General features: G+C 38.2%; 1 protein-coding gene across 3 annotated transcripts; it reads left to right on the forward strand.

The window, feature by feature from the left end:
- The first annotated feature begins 10,316 nt into the window (after nucleotides 1–10,316).
- LOC110780030 (inactive protein kinase SELMODRAFT_444075) lies at nucleotides 10,317–17,163 on the forward strand. 3 transcript variants are annotated; one of them, XM_056829007.1, is made up of 8 exons: nucleotides 10,317–10,993; nucleotides 11,086–11,219; nucleotides 13,811–13,905; nucleotides 14,305–15,326; nucleotides 15,675–15,835; nucleotides 16,228–16,304; nucleotides 16,388–16,691; nucleotides 16,809–17,163. In XM_056829007.1, exons 1-8 carry the CDS (start codon nucleotides 10,792–10,794, stop codon nucleotides 16,959–16,961), a joined length of 2,148 nt encoding a protein of 715 aa, XP_056684985.1. In that variant the 5' UTR covers nucleotides 10,317–10,791; the 3' UTR covers nucleotides 16,962–17,163. The 3 variants fall into 3 exon arrangements, with proteins under 3 accessions (XP_056684985.1, XP_056684984.1, XP_056684986.1); XM_056829006.1 differs by having other exon boundaries at nucleotides 10,395–10,993; nucleotides 11,071–11,219; XM_056829008.1 differs by lacking the exon at nucleotides 10,317–10,993 and having other exon boundaries at nucleotides 13,811–13,921.
- Nucleotides 17,164–18,537: the final 1,374 nt, after the last annotated feature.

Consider the following 18,537-nt stretch of genomic DNA (forward strand, 5'->3'; position numbering starts at 1 on the left):
CGTATAGCCTTTAACAATTAATTCATCATCTCCACCATAGACCAGGAAGTCATCTTTGTGCCTTTTCAGGTACTTCAGAATGTTCTTGGCAGCAGTCCAATGCGCCTCTCCTGGGTCTGACTGGTATCTGCTCGTAGCACTGAGTGCGTACGCAACATCCGGGCGTGTACATATCATAGCATACATTATTGAACCAATCAATGATGCATATGGAATCCCATTCATTCGTCTACGCTCATCAAGTGTTTTTGGGTACTGAGTCTTGCTTAGAGTCATTCCATGAGACATGGGTAGGTAGCCTCGCTTGGAGTCCGCCATCTTGAACCTATCAAGCACCTTATTGATATAAGTGCTTTGACTAAGTCCAATCATCCTTTTAGATCTATCTCTGTAAATCTTGATGCCCAATATGTACTGTGCTTCTCCTAGATCCTTCATCGAAAAACATTTCCCAAGCCAAATCTTGACAGAGTTTAACATAGGAATGTCATTTCCGATAAGCAATATGTCGTCGACATATAATACTAGGAAAGCAATTTTGCTCCCACTGACCTTCTTGTATACACAAGATTCGTCTGCGTTCTTGATGAAACCAAAGTCACTGACTGCTTCATCAAAACGTATATTCCAGCTCCTGGATGCCTGCTTCAATCCGTAGATTGATTTCTTTAGCTTGCATACCTTTTTAGCATTCTTTGGATCCTCAAAACCTTCAGGCTGTGTCATAAACACAGTTTCTGTTAAAACGCCGTTTAAGAAAGCAGTTTTGACATCCATCTGCCATATTTCGTAATCGTAATATGCAGCGATTGCTAACATTATTCGAATAGACTTTAGCATTGCAACTGGTGAAAAGGTTTCATCGTAATCCACACCGTGGACTTGCCTGTAACCTTTTGCAACCAATCTAGCTTTGAAAACTTCAAGTTTCCCATCCTTGTCCTTTTTCAGTTTGAAAACCCATTTGCTTCCAATGGCTTGGTAGCCATCTGGCAAATCGACCAAATCCCATACTTGGTTTTCAGACATGGAGTCTAATTCAGATTGCATGGCTTCTTGCCATTGCTTGGAGCTAGGGCTCGTCATAGCTTGCTTGTAAGTCGCAGGTTCATCACTTTCAAGTAATAGAACGTCATAGCTCTCGTTCGTCAAAATACCTAAGTACCTTTCCGGTTGAGATCTATATCTTTGCGATCTACGCGGGGTAACATTTCTAGATTGACCATGATTCTCACCAGATTCTTCTAAAGATCTCTGAGTTTCATCCTGAATGTCATCTTGAGCATTCTCTAGAGTTTGTTGTTCGACTCGAATTTCTTCGAGGTCTACTTTTCTCCCACTTGTCATTTTGGAAATGTGATCTTTCTCCAAAAAGACACCATCTCGAGCAACAAACACTTTGTTCTCAGATGTATTGTAGAAGTAATACCCCTTTGTTTCCTTTGGATAGCCCACAAGGATACATTTGTCAGATTTTGGATGAAGTTTGTCTGAAATTAATCGTTTGACGTATACTTCACATCCCCAAATCTTAAGAAAAGACACATTTGGAGGCTTTCCAAACCATAATTCGTATGGAGTCTTTTCGACAGCTTTAGACGGAGCTCTGTTTATAGTGAGTGCAGCTGTATTTAGTGCATGTCCCCAAAATTCTAATGGAAGTTCGGCCTGACCCATCATTGACCTGACCATGTCTAGCAAGGTTCTGTTCCTCCGTTCTGACACACCGTTCCATTGTGGTGTTCCAGGAGGAGTCAATTCTGATAGAATTCCACATTCTTTCAGATGGTCATCAAATTCATAGCTCAGATATTCACCGCCTCTATCAGACCGCAGTGCCTTGATCTTCTTGCCTAATTGATTCTCTACTTCACTCTGAAATTCCTTGAATTTGTCAAAGGATTCAGACTTATGCTTCATTAGGTAGACATAACCATACCTACTGAAGTCATCAGTGAAAGTGATAAAGTAGCTGAAACCACCTCTAGCATTTGTACTCATTGGTCCACATACATCTGTATGGATTAAACCCAATAGTTCATTTGCTCTTTCTCCAACTTTAGAGAAAGGTTGCTTTGTCATTTTGCCAAGTAAACATGATTCGCATTTACCATAATCCTCTAAGTCAAATGGTTCTAGAATTCCTTCCCTTTGAAGTCTTTCTAAGCGTTTCAAGTTTATATGGCCTAATCGACAATGCCACAGATAGGTGAGATCTGAATCATCCTTTTTGGCCTTTTTGGTATTTATGTTATATACTTGTTTGTCGTGATCTAATAAATAAAGTCCATTGACTAATCTAGCAGATCCATAAAACATCTCTTTAAAATAAAACGAACAACTATTGTCTTTTATTATAAAGGAAAATCCCTTAGCATCTAAGCAAGAAACTGAAATGATGTTTTTAGTAAGACTTGGAACATGGAAACATTCTTCCAGTTCCAAAACTAGCCCGGAGGGCAACGACAAATAGTAAGTTCCTACAGCTAATGCAGCAATCCGTGCTCCATTTCCCACTCGTAGGTCGACTTCACCCTTGCTTAACTTTCTACTTCTTCTTAGTCCCTGTGGATTGGAACATAAGTGTGAGCCACAACCTGTATCTAATACCCAAGAAGTTGAATTAGCAAGTATACAGTCTATAACGAAAATACCTGAAGATGGAACGACTGTTCCGTTCTTCTGATCTTCCTTTAGCTTTGGACATTCTTTTTTGTAATGGCCTATTCCATCACAATAAAGACAGCTTGATGTGGACTTGTCCTGCTTTGATTTAGCATTGCCCTTGGACTTTCCACCTTTCTTGAATGGTCTCTTTCTAGCCTTGAGTAAATCTTTGGCTTCACAGTCCAGTACTATTTCAGCCTTTCTGACAAGGTGAATAAATTCTGCAACTGTTTCTTCTCTTGGTTCACTTAGGTATTGTTGCTTGAAGCGACCAAACCCACTGTGTAGTGAATTGAGCAAGACAGAGACTGCCATCCTTTCGCTTATTGGTGTTCCTAGTAGACTTAGGCGATCAAAATATGAACACATAAGATCCACATGGAACCTCAGTGGGACGCCTACCCTCTGTTTAGTGCGAAGGAGCTGAACATGTGTTTCTTGGACCTCCATCCTATAACACCTGTTGGGAGAACTAACCTTTAGCCCAGACATTGATTCAATCAACTCATGGACGTTCAGGTCCCTGTCCTCCGTACTTCCACGACAGATATCCCTCAGATTCTTGATGAGCGTAAAAGGTTCATAGGCTACAAACCTTCTAGCCCAATCATCAGGGATATTGTTCAGCATGAGACTCATAACCTTTTTGAGATCCGCATCCCAGGCGTAAAATCTCTCAGGGGTCATGTCTCTGGCATAGTAGCTTGGCATGGGATGTGATAGTACATACTCAAGTCCATTGAGTTTGACTATTTCAACTAGCTTAGCTTCCCATTCAAGAAAATTTGTCAGGTTCAGCTTGACCATAAGCTCAGAACCCATGATGATGTTTTGATTGTTGTTTGCCATATTAAAACTACAATTGAAAAGAATAAACAAATAAATAACCATTCACAGTTTCTCTTAATAAACTTAAATTCTAGCATACATGCATAATTCAATGTTTATTAAGCATTTTATTCAAGTTATGTGTTCCGGCAGGTGTGAATAAAATGATTCCAAGATCCTAAAATCATTGAAGAACTAAGCACAGTTTGTCGACTTAATCCTAGAACATCTTAGGTAAGCAAAAGCCTTTTGCTAATAGTCTAGAAACTATTCTTGGTTGATAGGTACGTCTAAGAACTTATTAGGTAAACCTATCGAATTTGCCACGACATAAAAGGACTCCTTACTTATATCGTTGAGTTTCACCAAAACTAACATGTACTCACAATTATTTGTGTACCTTGCCCCTTTAGGACCAATAAGTAACACCTCGCTGAGCGAAAACTATTACTAGATTGATGTAAAGGATATCCAAGCAAGTGTATATTTTGGCATGGCACCTTTTAACTCAATTTTTAAGTTTGGAACTTAAGGCTCTTACTATGTTGGTTAGATTTTAAGTGAACTAAAATCCTTAATCATGCAACATAATAAGCTTTTGATCTCATGCATTTTAAGACATATTTAAAGCAATAAAAAACTTAAAACATGCATAAGATATTTGTGATCTAGTATGGCCCGACTTCATCTTGAAGCTTTGACTTCAAAGTCCGTCTTGAAAATCTCCGTGGGAGGCACCATTTTCTTCAAATAGGATAAGCTATAACTAATTACAACTATTTGATGGTACGCAGACCATATTTGAATTGAAAAATAACTTTGGTGCTTTAGACCAATTACATTCAAATTAATGGTACGCAGACCATATTTTCTATCCTATTTGGGCCATACTAGTCACTTCATAACCTGCAAAACAGTACATATACAATATATACCATTCACCCATTCATTATCATGAATGGCCCACATAGCTGGTTAGTAAAACACATTATGCATCACGTAAACATTTGCAGCAATTAATCAAGGTCACCAATAATCTACCAATTATTCAGTCCTTATTAATTCTAATCGAGTTGTTTTAACCTTAAGGATTTGTAGACCTAATCAAGAGTTTATGACTAAAAAGCGCTCCCACTCAAACCAATAAATTCATATGCTTTACTAATTTTAAACATAAAATTGTATTTCTAGTCTAACCGGAAACATACAAATTTAATTAAAATTTAAAGCTCATATAAATTTATAATTGAATCCAAAAATTTAATTTAATTTCAGTCGCATTTAAATTAATTCATGATTTTAATTTTAGTAAAATAATTAGAATAAATTCCATTTATTATAATTATAATATTCAAAATTAAAATCCAAGAAATTAATTCAAATTATTAATTTTAAAATTAATTAAAATTACGTGAACTGAAATTTTCAAATTAAACATTCAAAACGATCTAATCGAAACGCAAACACCCTACGCGTTGCACGCCCATGGGCCGTACGCACACAGCCATTGCTGGCCATGTGCGCGCAGCCCATGCGCTCGTAGCATAGCTGCTGCTGTCCCAACGCAAGCCTCCGCACAGCGCCCCATCGCACGCGAGCTATCGCTCGCAGTGCGCGCGCGAGATCGCTCGCTGGGCGCGCTGGCTCGCTCGCTGGCGCGCGAGATCGCTCGCTGGCGCGCGAGATCGCTCGCTGGTGCGCGCGAGCCATCGCTCGCTGGCGCGCGAGATCGCTCGCTGGTGCGCGCGAGCCATCGCTCGCTGGCGCGCGAGATCGCTCGCTGCGCGCGCGCGAGCCATCGCTCGCTGGTGCGCGACATCGCTCGCTGGGCGGGCGACGTCGCGCGCTGTGCGCGCGAGTGATGCTGTGCGCAGCGCTCGTGGCACGCGAGCTTGCGCTCGCTGCGCGCGAGGCTGCGCGCACTTGTGCGAGGCAGCGCGCGTTGTGGCGCAGCTCGCTTGCTGCCCACACGCGACTGCCTTGGCTCGCCCCTCGCCCATGCCCATACGTTCATTGCTCGTGGCACACGACACAAGGCAGGGCTGCTGCCTTGCGCTCGTGCACTACGCCCTTGCTCATTGCATTCGTGCCGCACGGGCGACGAGCTCCCTTGCTCGTCGTCGCATGCCCGCATTATACAACACCCCTTAAGGGTAACACGAAGCGTCCATTGCTTCGTGCGTGCAAGTTATTTGAACGAATCGCATAAAAATTTAAAATTTATATTTAAAATTAATGACAAATTAATAAATATTATTAATTTCATAATTTTAGGGCGAAAAATCGAAAATTTATTATCCAATTGATTTCCGATTGTTATGGATTCAAGTCTAGGTCATAAAAATTTAAAATTTATCGTAAATTTACAATTTTTATGGTGGTTTTTAATCATAGGTTTCTAATTAAATTACAATTAATTATGAAAATCAAATTAATTCTAAATTATTCTAATTTTCAACAAATTAATCATAATTACAAATTAGATTGCATAATTAACAAGACTAGGCATTCAAACTTGTTAAACATATGCAGTAGGTCAATCAAAAATTCAAGATTTATCAACAAGAATCGCAAATATTTAATTTAACATCTTAAATTTACGAAATTTTGCATTCGAAAAACTAAAACCTTCGAAAAGTCATAGTTAGGCTTCGAATTTGAGAATTCTGGGTTCGGCAGAAAAATATTATTTTTGTCAAAATTTTAGAATGCCTTTTACATGCGAAATTGACACAAAAATCACTCAATTCGGATGAGTAACGAAGAAACTGCCGAAAAACTGCGTACATATAATTAAATAAACGCAATTTGCAATTAATTAACAATTACGAAAATTAATCACCCCTTTTAATTCTTGCAAATTTGTAATATTTAACCATGTTCATGCAATTTAGATTATGAAAATAATAAGGGGCTCTGATACCACTGTTAGGTTATGATACATATGACATTTACATAGATCATGCGGAAACAACCATTAACCCAGGAAACATATTATTTACACATAATCATATAGCATAATTAGATGCATACTCTTTGTTGCGTGCCCTCCCTAGCTGCGCCCGAACCGAACAAGATCAAGTCTTTTAGGACTCCAAGTGTCGTCCCTCCGTAGATAGTCCACAGCACGTCCGGATCCGCCTTAAGATTGACCAACTAGAATCGCCCTTAAGGTACTAGAAAATTTCGGCACTTTTGAGCAAGATGTGTGTTTGATTTTCTCTCAAAAAACTCACTTTTGAATACTTTGAAACTTGTATATAAATTATGACCCCTAGGCCTTTATTTATAGAGTTATGGAAAAGGAATCGTAATCCTAGTAGGATGCGAATTAATTGGAATTAGAATCCTATATGAATTCTATTTAATTAATTTATCCAATTAGGAATAGACATTTAATCATACACTGACTCTTGCTGATTCAGGAATCACGCATGAGCACAAACTCACACACACACGGCAGCCACAAGGACTGCCCATGCGTGCGAGCTGCAGCCCACGCAGCAAGGCCCACGCATCCGTGGCCTTGGCGCGCGCTGGGCTTGTGGCGTGCGTGCTTGCTGGGCGACGGCCTGGCTTCGTGCTGGGCCTTCGTCCGGCAGGCCTCGTCCGATGCTAATTCGTACGATACGCTTCCGATTAAATTTCCATTTCCGGAATCTATTTCCGATACGAACAATATTTAATATTTCCGATTCCGGAATTAATTTCCGTTTCGAACAAATATTTAATATTTCCGTTTCCGGAATTATTTTCCGATTCCGGCAATATTTCCAATTCTGACAATATTTCCGTTTCCGGCAATATTTCCGATTCTGGTAATATTTCCATTTCCAATAATATTTTCCGATACGTACCATGTTTCCGTTTCCGGTAACATCTACGACTTGGATAATATTCATATTTCCGATACGATCCATATTTCCGTTTCCGGCAATATCATCGTTTCCGGAGTATTCATTTCTTGCCTGTGACGATCTTAGCTCCCACTGAAACCAAGATCCGTCGGTTCCGAATATTCATAGATGGAGTATTTAATGCCATTAAATACTTGATCCGTTTACGTACTATTTGTGTGACCCTACGGGTTCAGTCAAGAGTAAGCTGTGGATTAATATCATTAATTCCACTTGAACTGAAGCGGCCTCTAGCTAGGCATTCAGCTCACTTGATCTCACTGAATTATTAACTTGTTAATTAATACTGAACCGCATTTATTAGACTTAACATAGAATGCATACTTGGACCAAGGGCATTATTTCCTTCATATGGCGCATAGACTTCGGGGTCAGCTGGCCCAAAGAGACGTTATATTCCTCCAGCACATGAGCGATGAACAGATCCAAAGGAAACCGAAGCCCGTAGTCGAAATGATGGAGATACACAGCAATGTACTCCGGAGGAGTACGAGTCACCCTCGCATTCTTCTGCGTCGGAAGCTCGCACCAGTAACCCAAGGCGTGCTGAATGCCATACAAATCTTCGGCAAGCCGATGATACCTCCCCTTCTTGGCTTTCACTAACCACTTCCCATCAACTGCCACACCATCCGGACCAGCTATCTCGGATTTATCCTCAAAAAGGCTAGCAAGCCTCCCCAAGGGGTCAGCCTCCTCCCACCGCCTCGGAAAGAATGGGTGAATGGGAAATCGGCCAGTCACACCAGCCCCTTGGCTTGACTCAGCACGAGTTTTATTCCCCGAATCCTCTTCAGCATTAACCTCGGGAGTAATTGACCTCGGCCCTTCGGAAGCAACCCTATTCTCCTCCTAACCACTAGAGGAGGGCGCCACACCAGATTTCTTCTTCCATCTTCCCCCAGCCATGGCGAAATGGGAAACGCCGAAGAAACACAGAAAAGGGTAGAAATAAAGGAAGCGAAAACGGAAAATAAATTACCTCTCCGGAAGCGGAAAACGCCGATGAAACGAATGAAGTAAAACCCCGAAGCAGATTCACAGCGAATTTGCAAAGATCTGAAGAAAACACCCGAAGAAATCGCAGGAATTCTTAAGAAATATGGAAAGCGTTTGAGTGAATAAAGTTCAAAAATGAGGAAAGAAGTGCGGTATTTATAGGCCACGTTCTGAAAACCGCCCAACATCCGCTCCTCAACACTTGTCATCCATTCGCGAATTCAAACCACCTTCTTTTTGAAAAAAGAGAGGGAACCTTTGGACTTCTCACAGCTGGAAACCCACTCATTTAATTCTAAATGGACCGGGTCTGGGGGGGCATGTTGTTTGGGCTCCCAATTGAATACCAATTGGGCCACTAAGTCCAAAGCCCAATGGCTCAAAACAACAACATCAAACCCGCCACAACCAAAAGGCTATTCAGCCATCAACCAAGGCCCAAAGCCCAATAGCAATAAATGACCTATGGGCATTTATTATGCAAACACTATAAATAAGCCGCCAAGGCTCACACCTCAAGGTACGTCCAATTTATTGCATTAAGACTACTCTCTAGAGAACTTCTCTCTCTAGAATCCGAGCATTGTTCTTACTTAGGCATCGGAGGGGCTTTCCTCGGAAACACCCCCGAGGCTAGTAACTTAGTCTTTGTGCAGGTGAATCCGGACATTACTCATTTGTAAACACAAATTTCAGAGTCTGCAAAATAATAAACTCAAAATAATGTGAACAAAATAATGTTATTAATTTTTGATGAATTTGGGGTACAATCTCTAATATTTGCTCCTCTGATTCGATCTCCACTTTGAATTTGACTTGGTTCACGTACTAATTTGATTTGTACTTGAATGAGGGCCTACGGGATTGATCTTGTTCAAGAATGTTGATGTAGAATAGAACGTCACGTCAGTTTTGTATGCTTGTTGTTCTTCTTCCACATGGTTGATTTGATGTCGATTTGGTGTTGCACGAACGGGTTTTTATCTTCTTGAATAAGGGCCTTCGGGCTTGATCTCGTCCAAGGTTGATATTCTAGAATGGAACTGCACGTCGTTTGAATGCTTGATGTTCTTCTTCTAGGGAGAGAGAGTTTGACGAGACTTGATTGGCAGGAGAATATATGAGAGATTTAGGTTTGCCGTCTCTTTTTCTCCTCTCCCTTTCCAAATGAAACAAAGAGTCTATTTATAGAATGGAGAGGCATTTAGGGTTTTGATGTACATGGGCCTTTTTCTTGGACTTGATAGTCAAGACCTGTTTATAATAGTTTAACCCCATTTTGTTGGATTTTAACCATTAAAAATATTCAGGTTTGATAAAAATAACTAAATTGGGCAAAATCAATTTGTTCACCCAAATTAATTAATTTTAATTGACCGTCGAATAATAATCGAGTCAATATTTTGACTTTGACCCGACCATTTTCTAACGTGGCACATTCACAAATTATTTGTGTCTACATCATTCAAGCTAGCAAAATCTTCAACACACTCGAAATGGCCTTCATTCGAAGCCCATTGTTCTATCCACTTCAACACCGGAACAGTTTTCATTTGCTATTTATACCTCTTCCTTACGCTTCCGGGTTCGTTTTTTCGCATATCAGATATATGTGGAAACACACATATCAACTAAAAGACAAATAGCTAAAAGACAAAAAAGGAAGTACCATTCATGTAAAAAAAGTACCATTATGTAAAAAAAAGTACCATTCTGTTAAAAAAAGTACCATTTGTATTTAGAAAAGTACCATTTAATTTATTTTTTTGTCCTTTTTCCTATTTTGTCTTTTGTTCTGATATGTATTTCCTCATACATATCTGATATGTATTTGTACTTCCTCCTTCCTTACTGCGGTTGAAGTGCGGTTATAGGGAGATGGGAGTTATCTCCTTTAACTGCCATAGTCGGAAGAAAAAATGGTTTTATGGTCGTTCATGGCCACGTCATCTGTTTCCTACGAATGATACGAACAAAATATAGAAGAATCATAGCAGGTATGAAAGTGAAGAATCATAGCAGGTATGAAAGTGAATGCGTTCAAATGTTGAACAAAATTGAAATAAAAGTGCAAAAAGCAATCTCTGTAAATTTATTTAGGAAAAAAAGCAGCAAAAATGAAAAGTTGACCCTCAAAAAAGCAGGAATTTGAATCTACCCTGGCGCAATTGTGATTTGAAGATTTTGAACAGTCCAAACTGAAACACTCTTAAATGCAACGAAATACGAAAGTCTCTTCAACTCCCACCTCATTACGTCAACTACTCCTCTGTCTCACCACTTCCGTCACTTTCTCTCTCCTCCAACTCCAACTCCAACTCCAACTCCAACTCCAACACCCAATTCCCCAAACTCACTCATTAAATAAAAAACGATCCCAATGCAACCGTCAAACGTCGGATCCAGCAGGAGACATAACATCGGCAACTTAACGGCACCATTACCAGCACCTGCTGCTGTTATCGTCGCCATCAAAGCTGAACGAGATGTCTCTAAAGAACCCTTGGCTTGGGCTCTTACTCATGTTGTTCGTCCTGGAGATTGCATTTCTCTGCTCGCTGTCTTCCCTGACAAGACCACTGGTAAAATGAAATTCATGTCTCATTTTGAGATTGGCTTTATTTGAATGAATAATGATGATGATTATTGAGGTAGCTAGATACATTGGTTCTAGGTCGGAGATTATGGAATTTTCCTCGTCTTACCGGCAATTGTGCCGGTCTCGAGGGGGGAAACTTGCCGGAAAGGATTCTCGAGATTTCTGAATCTTGTTCTCAGATGGCTCTTCAATTCAATAATCAAATTCAGGTAACTCAATTATTCCAGTCAACTCGATTAATTGTTAATTTATTCTAAATTATTTCATCTTCTAATTGCTTAATCCACTATGAATTTGGAATTTAATTCAATTATTTGATTATTTGTTAAAATTACAATTTCAGAATTTTGAAGGTTTCTTTTTGTCTTTCCTCACTACTTTAACTTTATATGATTAGTTAAACATCCTGTTTTTTCACTTTACACTTTATTTTATGCAACTTCAGATTGAAACTATTAGTGTGTCATTATGCGTAGCGAACATGAAAAGAAAGTCAAAGTGTAGTATTCAACTTATTGTGTAACGATTAGTGTTCGATAAAACTCACTGTTAAATTATTAAACGAACAAAAAGAACCATACGGAATTACTTTTTACTCGATCAGCTGATACATAAATGATTTGCTGGGATATTGTGAGCCTGGAAGTACTGCTATAATTTATGTGGCCAGCATAAGATAAAGAATATTCTGGATGTCAGAGCTGTAATTATGATTATCAATTATCCAACTACCAAAAAAACTACTTCTTCCGTTCCTTTTTGTTTTACTCACAGACAAAATGACAAAATTTCGCAAGAAGATGAAACTGATAGTTTCTTTTAAATTTTTATGAGCATATGTAATTGAGATAAATGGTGAAGACTCATACAAGAAGGCTGGACTAAAATAGAATATGAAGGCAAATACACAGGGATAGAGCTAAGAGCGAGTACTAGACTTCTGCTGGAATGGAGTTGTCTAAAATACCCCTAGTTGACTCATTCATATCATAAGAAATTAACAAGTGGAGCAAAAATTTAGAGGACAAGTGTTTGATAGAGTTTTTACTTAGTATGGAGTCTAAAAATGAACAACATTACAACAGCTGAATTTGTGATGTTGGAGACTTGGATAGTGACACGATTGACGAGTCCCTTATTTACATAATTCAAGTTTAGTTTTCTCGGTCTCCATTTCTTTTTCTTTTTGTTGTAGTGAATTTCATAAAACAAAAAAACTTACGTGCACGTATTTAAAAACTATCACGTAGTTTTTTATATTACTGAACGAGATCACGAAAGCTTCTCCGGTATAGAAGAGTGTTGTCGGTTTAATTACCTTTTTAGTCTTTGCACTGAATTTCCATCAACATGACTGCGTACTTATTTGTGGCTCTATTTATTTTATTAAAAAATACTCCCTTCATCCCGGAATACTTGACTTGTTTTCCTTATCGGGCCGTCCCTTAATACTTGACTTGTTTCTAAAAATGGAAATATTCTAACAATATTATATTATTTCTCACTCCACCCCTATTAACCCACCTACCCCCTACTCCATACAAAAAATAATTAAAAATTCAACCCCTACTCTCCCCCAACCCCACCTCTTAACCCACCTCCCACTAACTACATTAAAATAATACCCCACTATCAACTACTACCTATTAAATTAAATAAGTCAATTCAAATCCCTTAAACTCTGTGCCGGTCAAATCAGGTCGAGTATTCCGGGACGGAGGGAGTAGCAATTTAATGTATCATGTTTTTTTTTTATAGGATTTAATGTATCATGTTGAATAAGAGTATTATGGTACTTCTCTTCTTGAACACATATTGGATTATTTTGTGGTGGATCAACAATTGAAATTGGTACAGTTTGAACATGGAATCTTATTAGCTTACTTTTTCCTTTATGCACAAACTTGACCTGCACCTTAGCGCCAAAATATAAAAATGTTGACCCTCATTTCTTGCCTTTTTTTTTTTTTTTTTTTTTTTGCTTCTTTTGTTGCTTTTTTCACTTTTATTTCTTTTTTGCCTTTTTTTTCAATCTGTCTTTGTTTTCGCTCATCAAATTGAAGTTGTGGCGGGAAATGAACAATGTCTTTTAACAAGCCAAAGTAAAGGTGACAACTTTTTCTGTGTTATAAATAAAGAACTCCATGATAGCTGACTATCATAGCAAACCATCTCCATTCTCGAGGGTAATATTTGAATTGTTGAACTTTTACACGGAGTATGAAATTTGACCATCCATTTCTTGGAAATGGCAATGGCTAGAGTCTAGACATACACTTGGTGTGACAAATGTACTTGAATAATAAAAAGTTTAAAAGTTAGAAAACCAAAACGAATTTGTTCGCGAATGATAGTGTGAAGTTTGATATCAATATAGAAGAGGGCACTTTGTTCATAACAATAAGTACTTTTGATACTACTCCTTTTGTTCTTGAATACTTGCAACAGTTTGACCGACACTTTTGACAATGCACTAATTTTCCATAATTATACTCAATTACATATACTAAAAACTTAAAAAAAGTTTGATATTTGAAAAATATACAATAAGACTAATCCAACAAAATATTACAAATAACGTTTGATTTTTATATATTAGTAAGCAAATTTGGTCAGAGATGCAAGTATTCAGTAACGGAGGGAGTAATGTTGTATTATGATTTGTTATGGAACGTATCACATTATTCATGATAGGAGTATGGATTATCCTTATTGTAATATGATGTTCGTTGTTATGTTGTACGTACTACATAGTATGTATTATGTTGTGGACTTTTTCACATTCAAGTATACATAACAGGTGAAGGTGAGAGTTAAGGTTGTACTAGGCCTGCCTGCTGGTGAAGTAGCAGCTGAAGCAAAGAGAAATGGTGCTACCTGGGTCATATTGGACAAGTAATTCTACACCAAAGTATTGTTTCTTATTTGATTACCTCCTGATTCCATCATTTACATGTTTGTGTATCAAAAAACTTGAATCTGGTTGGTTCAGTATTGCATACCAACAATCTGATGGTGGGATATTTACATACAATTGCGGAGCCAGGAATTTCATGTTGGGGGGAGAGAAAGAAAAATGAACCTTAAAAAAAATACACTTCACTTTCACTAATCTGCCAGGGTAGGAAAATGTTAGGTGTCAATAATTTCATGTGTATATATTCTGTATTGTTCTGCCTTCTGTGCTTCCTTAACTTGTCAAGTCTTGTAGTGTGGCTGGTGTCCCAGGGCTGAGTTCATGTTCACGTAAAAGAAATCTGAACCTAGAAATATCCTCCATATTCGTTTATGCAGGAAACTGAAAGAAGAACAGAAACATTGCATAGAAAAACTCAACTGCAGCATTGTTGTGATGAAAGGTGCTCAACCGAAAGTCCTTAGACTTAATTTGGGATTCTCAGATGAGCCTCAGACCCCTTATTTTTCAGCTGCCTCTTCTCCAGCCTTGGATAGTGGCAGGCTGCAAAGTTTTAGGATGAAGCATGCTACGCCTATTAGCAGCCCTGACTACCAAAGTAGTTCTTTCTCGAGAACCACAGGAGAGGCTTCATTGTCAACCTTTGACATGCCACCTTCTCCTTACCTTGTTTACGATCAAAATCCTCTATTTGAGGGACCGAATAGAGTGAGGCAAACACCTGCTTGTTCTCCACTTAACGTAATGGTGTCTGATAAGGAAAAGCTAATTTACCCCAACAAAGAGTCTAGTTATTATCTTAAAAGTAATCGACAAAATGAATTTTGGGTACCTGAAAACCATGCTCATAATGAAAGGGCTGCACTAGCTTCAGGCTACAGATGCTCTTTTGAATCTAATTCAACAGCTTCTGAGCTTATTCATCGAGATCATGAAACAAGAAGTGGAGTACTGAAGATTGACAAAAGTCACAAAGAAGATGATGTCAGTACTACAAGTGCTCGTGATTCTTTCTCTATGGCCAGAACATCTTCAGCGCCGCCTCCTTTATGTTCAATATGTCAGCATAAAACACCCACATTTGGAAAACCTCCAAGACGTTTTACTTATGAGGAGTTGGAGGTAGCAACAAACGGGTTTTCAAATGATAATCTCTTGGCTCAAGGTGGATTTGGTATTGTGTATAGAGGAGTTCTAATGGATGGACAGGTTGTTGCAGTAAAACAATTGAAATTTGTGGATTCTCAAGGGGACACTGATTTCTGTAGGGAAGTTCGGGTATTGAGCTGTGCCCAGCACAGGAATGTTGTGTTGCTCATTGGCTTTTGTGTTGAGGGCAAGAAGAGAGTGCTGGTTTATGAGTGTATCTGTAATCGCTCCTTGGACTTCCATTTACACGGTATAGCCTCCCATTTATATATATACTATATTTCTCATCTTGTAAGGTTGCGTTCTATTCACCTGATTTCCACTTATTTTTCCCGAACTTATTTTATCTGAACTTAACTGAAATTATCTGAACTTATCTGAACTTATTAGAACTTATCAAAACTTATTTTAGTTGTAAATTGTACTTGGCCAACCCTTATTTTCCTGAACTTATCTTATCTGAACTTAACTGAACTTATCCGAACTTATTTTTTCTGAAATAAGTGTTGGTTCCTAATATTTTCTCTGGTCAAGTGCTTAGCATTTTCCATGCACATGTGAGTATATATGACGTAATATACACTTATATGATTTACAGGGATCAATTCCACCCCTCTGAATTTGCAATCACGCCTGAAGATAGCAATTGGTGCTGCGAGGGGATTAAGATACCTCCACGAGGACTGCAGAGTAGGTTGTATAATTCACAGAGATTTACGACCAAACAACATCCTCCTCACTCATGATTTCGAACCTCTGGTAACTTACCTTTGTTTTTTCCTGATAGGCAACTGCGCATTATAGTCCTTTTAGATATTTGCATGATCATGAATCATGATTCTGGTATATCGTATCATTAATCCATAAGCCAGATTAATTTTTAACAAGTAAACCTTGTACTTCGTATTAGATTCTTTGTACTCTATAAGAATCCAACTTATTGACATGTGATGTGGACCATCTGATTCTCCTCAATTGACTGTCTGAAAATGAGCAATTAGTTCTATAGTTGCGAATCTGGCGACTTTACAAGATAACAGGACTCAACTCAGTGCATTTGTTTCAATATAACTTTAAATTATCTGCAAGGATTAGTTTGTTCTTTTGTATTTAATTTGTTACTGAAATTTGAACATTCCATTGCTATCTAGGTTGGCGATTTTGGGTTGGCAAGGTTGAATTGTGAGTGGGATATTGGCATTGAGCAGCAAGTCATTGGTGCTACAGGGTATTTAAAAGCATATGATCCGTATCATTTAATATTGAAGTTGAGTTCTCAGTTTAATTTTGATTTGGTTGCACATAATGCAGATATCTGGCACCGGAATATTTTAATGGCGGAAATATCACTGAAAAAATCGATGTATATGCATTTGGAGTAGTATTGGTGGAGTTAATTACTGGAAAAAAGGTCAAGGAATTGCACCAAGAAAAGGGGTTTTCCTCTTTGTCTCAGCTGTTTGATCCCTTTGCTGCCTTAGAATCGAATCAAATTTTAAAATCAACGTTTTCCTCAAAGGAACTTCAAAACATCCCGCATGAGATTCAAGCTATGGGTCGTGCAGCCTCCTTGTGTCTTCGCAATGATCCCGAGTCCAGACCCTCCATGTCAAAGGTCTTTCCTTTTAGACTGTCAATCTGCAACACTTTTAATAGACTATTTTTAAGCCTTTAATGTTGGAATTAGTAAAATTGTTACATATATTTATTCTATGTTCAATTCATATCACAGGTGCTTAGAATATTGGAAGGTAGCAGCAACACACCAATGCCTATAGGTTTGGACTTGAACTCGGTTGGTAGCCAAAGCGGACACATGCAAGGATTAAATACTCGTAGACATTCCGAATTGAGGAAATGCCATTCTCGAAAGCTTTCGCAGTAAGAAGAATGTAGTAGGACTAATATCAGGGATCAGCTGTTGGTTATAGGATGTAGGACTACTATATGTGCGTATTTGCATGCTTCAAAATATCATAGAGAACTTGAAATAGATGTATATTCACTTCAGTGTTAAATGAACCACAGGTTAAATGAACACTCAAGTACTAGTGATTTTTGGAAGTTGTTTTTCTCTATTTTTGGTCGCTTTTCTTCTTGTGATGCTCTACATTTTTGGGAATTGTCACTGTTCTGTTCAGTTAACTTATTATAGGAATTTGTAGCATCAGAGTAACTCCAAATTTTGGATTTTTCGTCAATGTTTGTGTATGGGTGTCTTATCCGCATGCCGATAGGACTCCCGTAAGCAAATACTCCCTCCGTTCCTTAATGTTCTTCCCGGTAGGAATTGGGGAGAGAATTAAGAAAAATAAAATTTTGGTATGTTTGGGTATAAGAGTAATGATTAGGTGTAAGAGATTCTATTTGTGGAAAAATGAAAGAGAAAAAATAACAAAAAAATGAATGAATGAGAGATATTTTATTAAAATAATCATAAAATAAAGTGGGTGAATGAATTATGAGGAATAAATGAATTAAATAAGGCGGGTAAAGAAACGAATGAGAATAATTGGGTAGGTGGAGGAAATAAAGGTAGGATATGGTAGGAAATTAAATGGTACTCCCTCTGTATTTTAAAAAGAGATACACTTTCCTTAAGCGGCCGTATTTTTAAAAGATATACAATTTCCTTTTTTGACATGTTTTGGTCTCCATTTCTAATTATATTAATATTTATATCTTACTTTTGGTTCCCACACTTACTCACATCATCTTTTTACTGTAATAAATAATTCACCCACTACTTCACTTTCATCTTATTTTAATAAATTCAACTGACCCTCCTAAAACTACGTGGCGGTCAAAATGTATCTCTTTTTAAAATACGGAGGAAATAAATGGAGGTATTTTCATAAAAAAAGATGGTCGAAAATAGTAAAGATTCCAACTGAGAATAATAAAAAGGAATGTCAAATCGAGAAACGGGAAAAACATTTAGGAACGGAGAGAGTATTACCTAAGGGTTAAACCGGTGTTTTAAGGTTATTAGCCTTACCGGTCTAACCCTATTATCCTAACGGGTAAATCATAACAAGCCACGTCATCATATCCTACAAAGAGGACGGTCACTATCAGACAAGTCATTGTACTGCGGGTAAAAGTTTACCCGTCCGTATAGGTTGCCTGTCCATATAAGGAGGACTTCATTTATTGTTATGAGGTACGAAATACTTATCCACCCAAATACTTATTGCTTAAGTACTTTCTAATCGCTCTCAGTAATTTAAGCATCGAAAGGGGATACTCGAACTACCCAAAACTAGATAATTTATTCTATTGTGCACAAGGGCGGATCTACCTTGTGTCAAGGTGGGCCAAGTGACATAGGATTAATTTAAAGAAAAATAAAGCTCAAATAAAAAATTAAATAAAAAAAATAAAAAAATTGACGATGTGAAGTCTTGAAGGACGGTGAGATTAGAGCGGGATGACAAATCTAATTACTCCCTCCGTATTTT

Source organism: Spinacia oleracea, chromosome 5, assembly GCF_020520425.1.
Source record: "Spinacia oleracea cultivar Varoflay chromosome 5, BTI_SOV_V1, whole genome shotgun sequence".
Taxonomy (NCBI): Eukaryota; Viridiplantae; Streptophyta; class Magnoliopsida; order Caryophyllales; family Amaranthaceae; genus Spinacia; species Spinacia oleracea.

Excerpts from the sequence above, each read along its gene's own strand:
- LOC110780030 (XM_056829006.1), top strand. The coding sequence starts at position 10,792 with ATGCAACCGTCAAACGTCGGATCCAGCAGGAGACATAACATCGGCAAC. Across the intron at positions 16,305-16,387 it reads CAAGTCATTGGTGCTACAGG|ATATCTGGCACCGGAATATT; the intron begins GTATTTAAAAGC and ends CACATAATGCAG. Across the intron at positions 16,692-16,808 it reads CCAGACCCTCCATGTCAAAG|GTGCTTAGAATATTGGAAGG; the intron begins GTCTTTCCTTTT and ends TTCATATCACAG.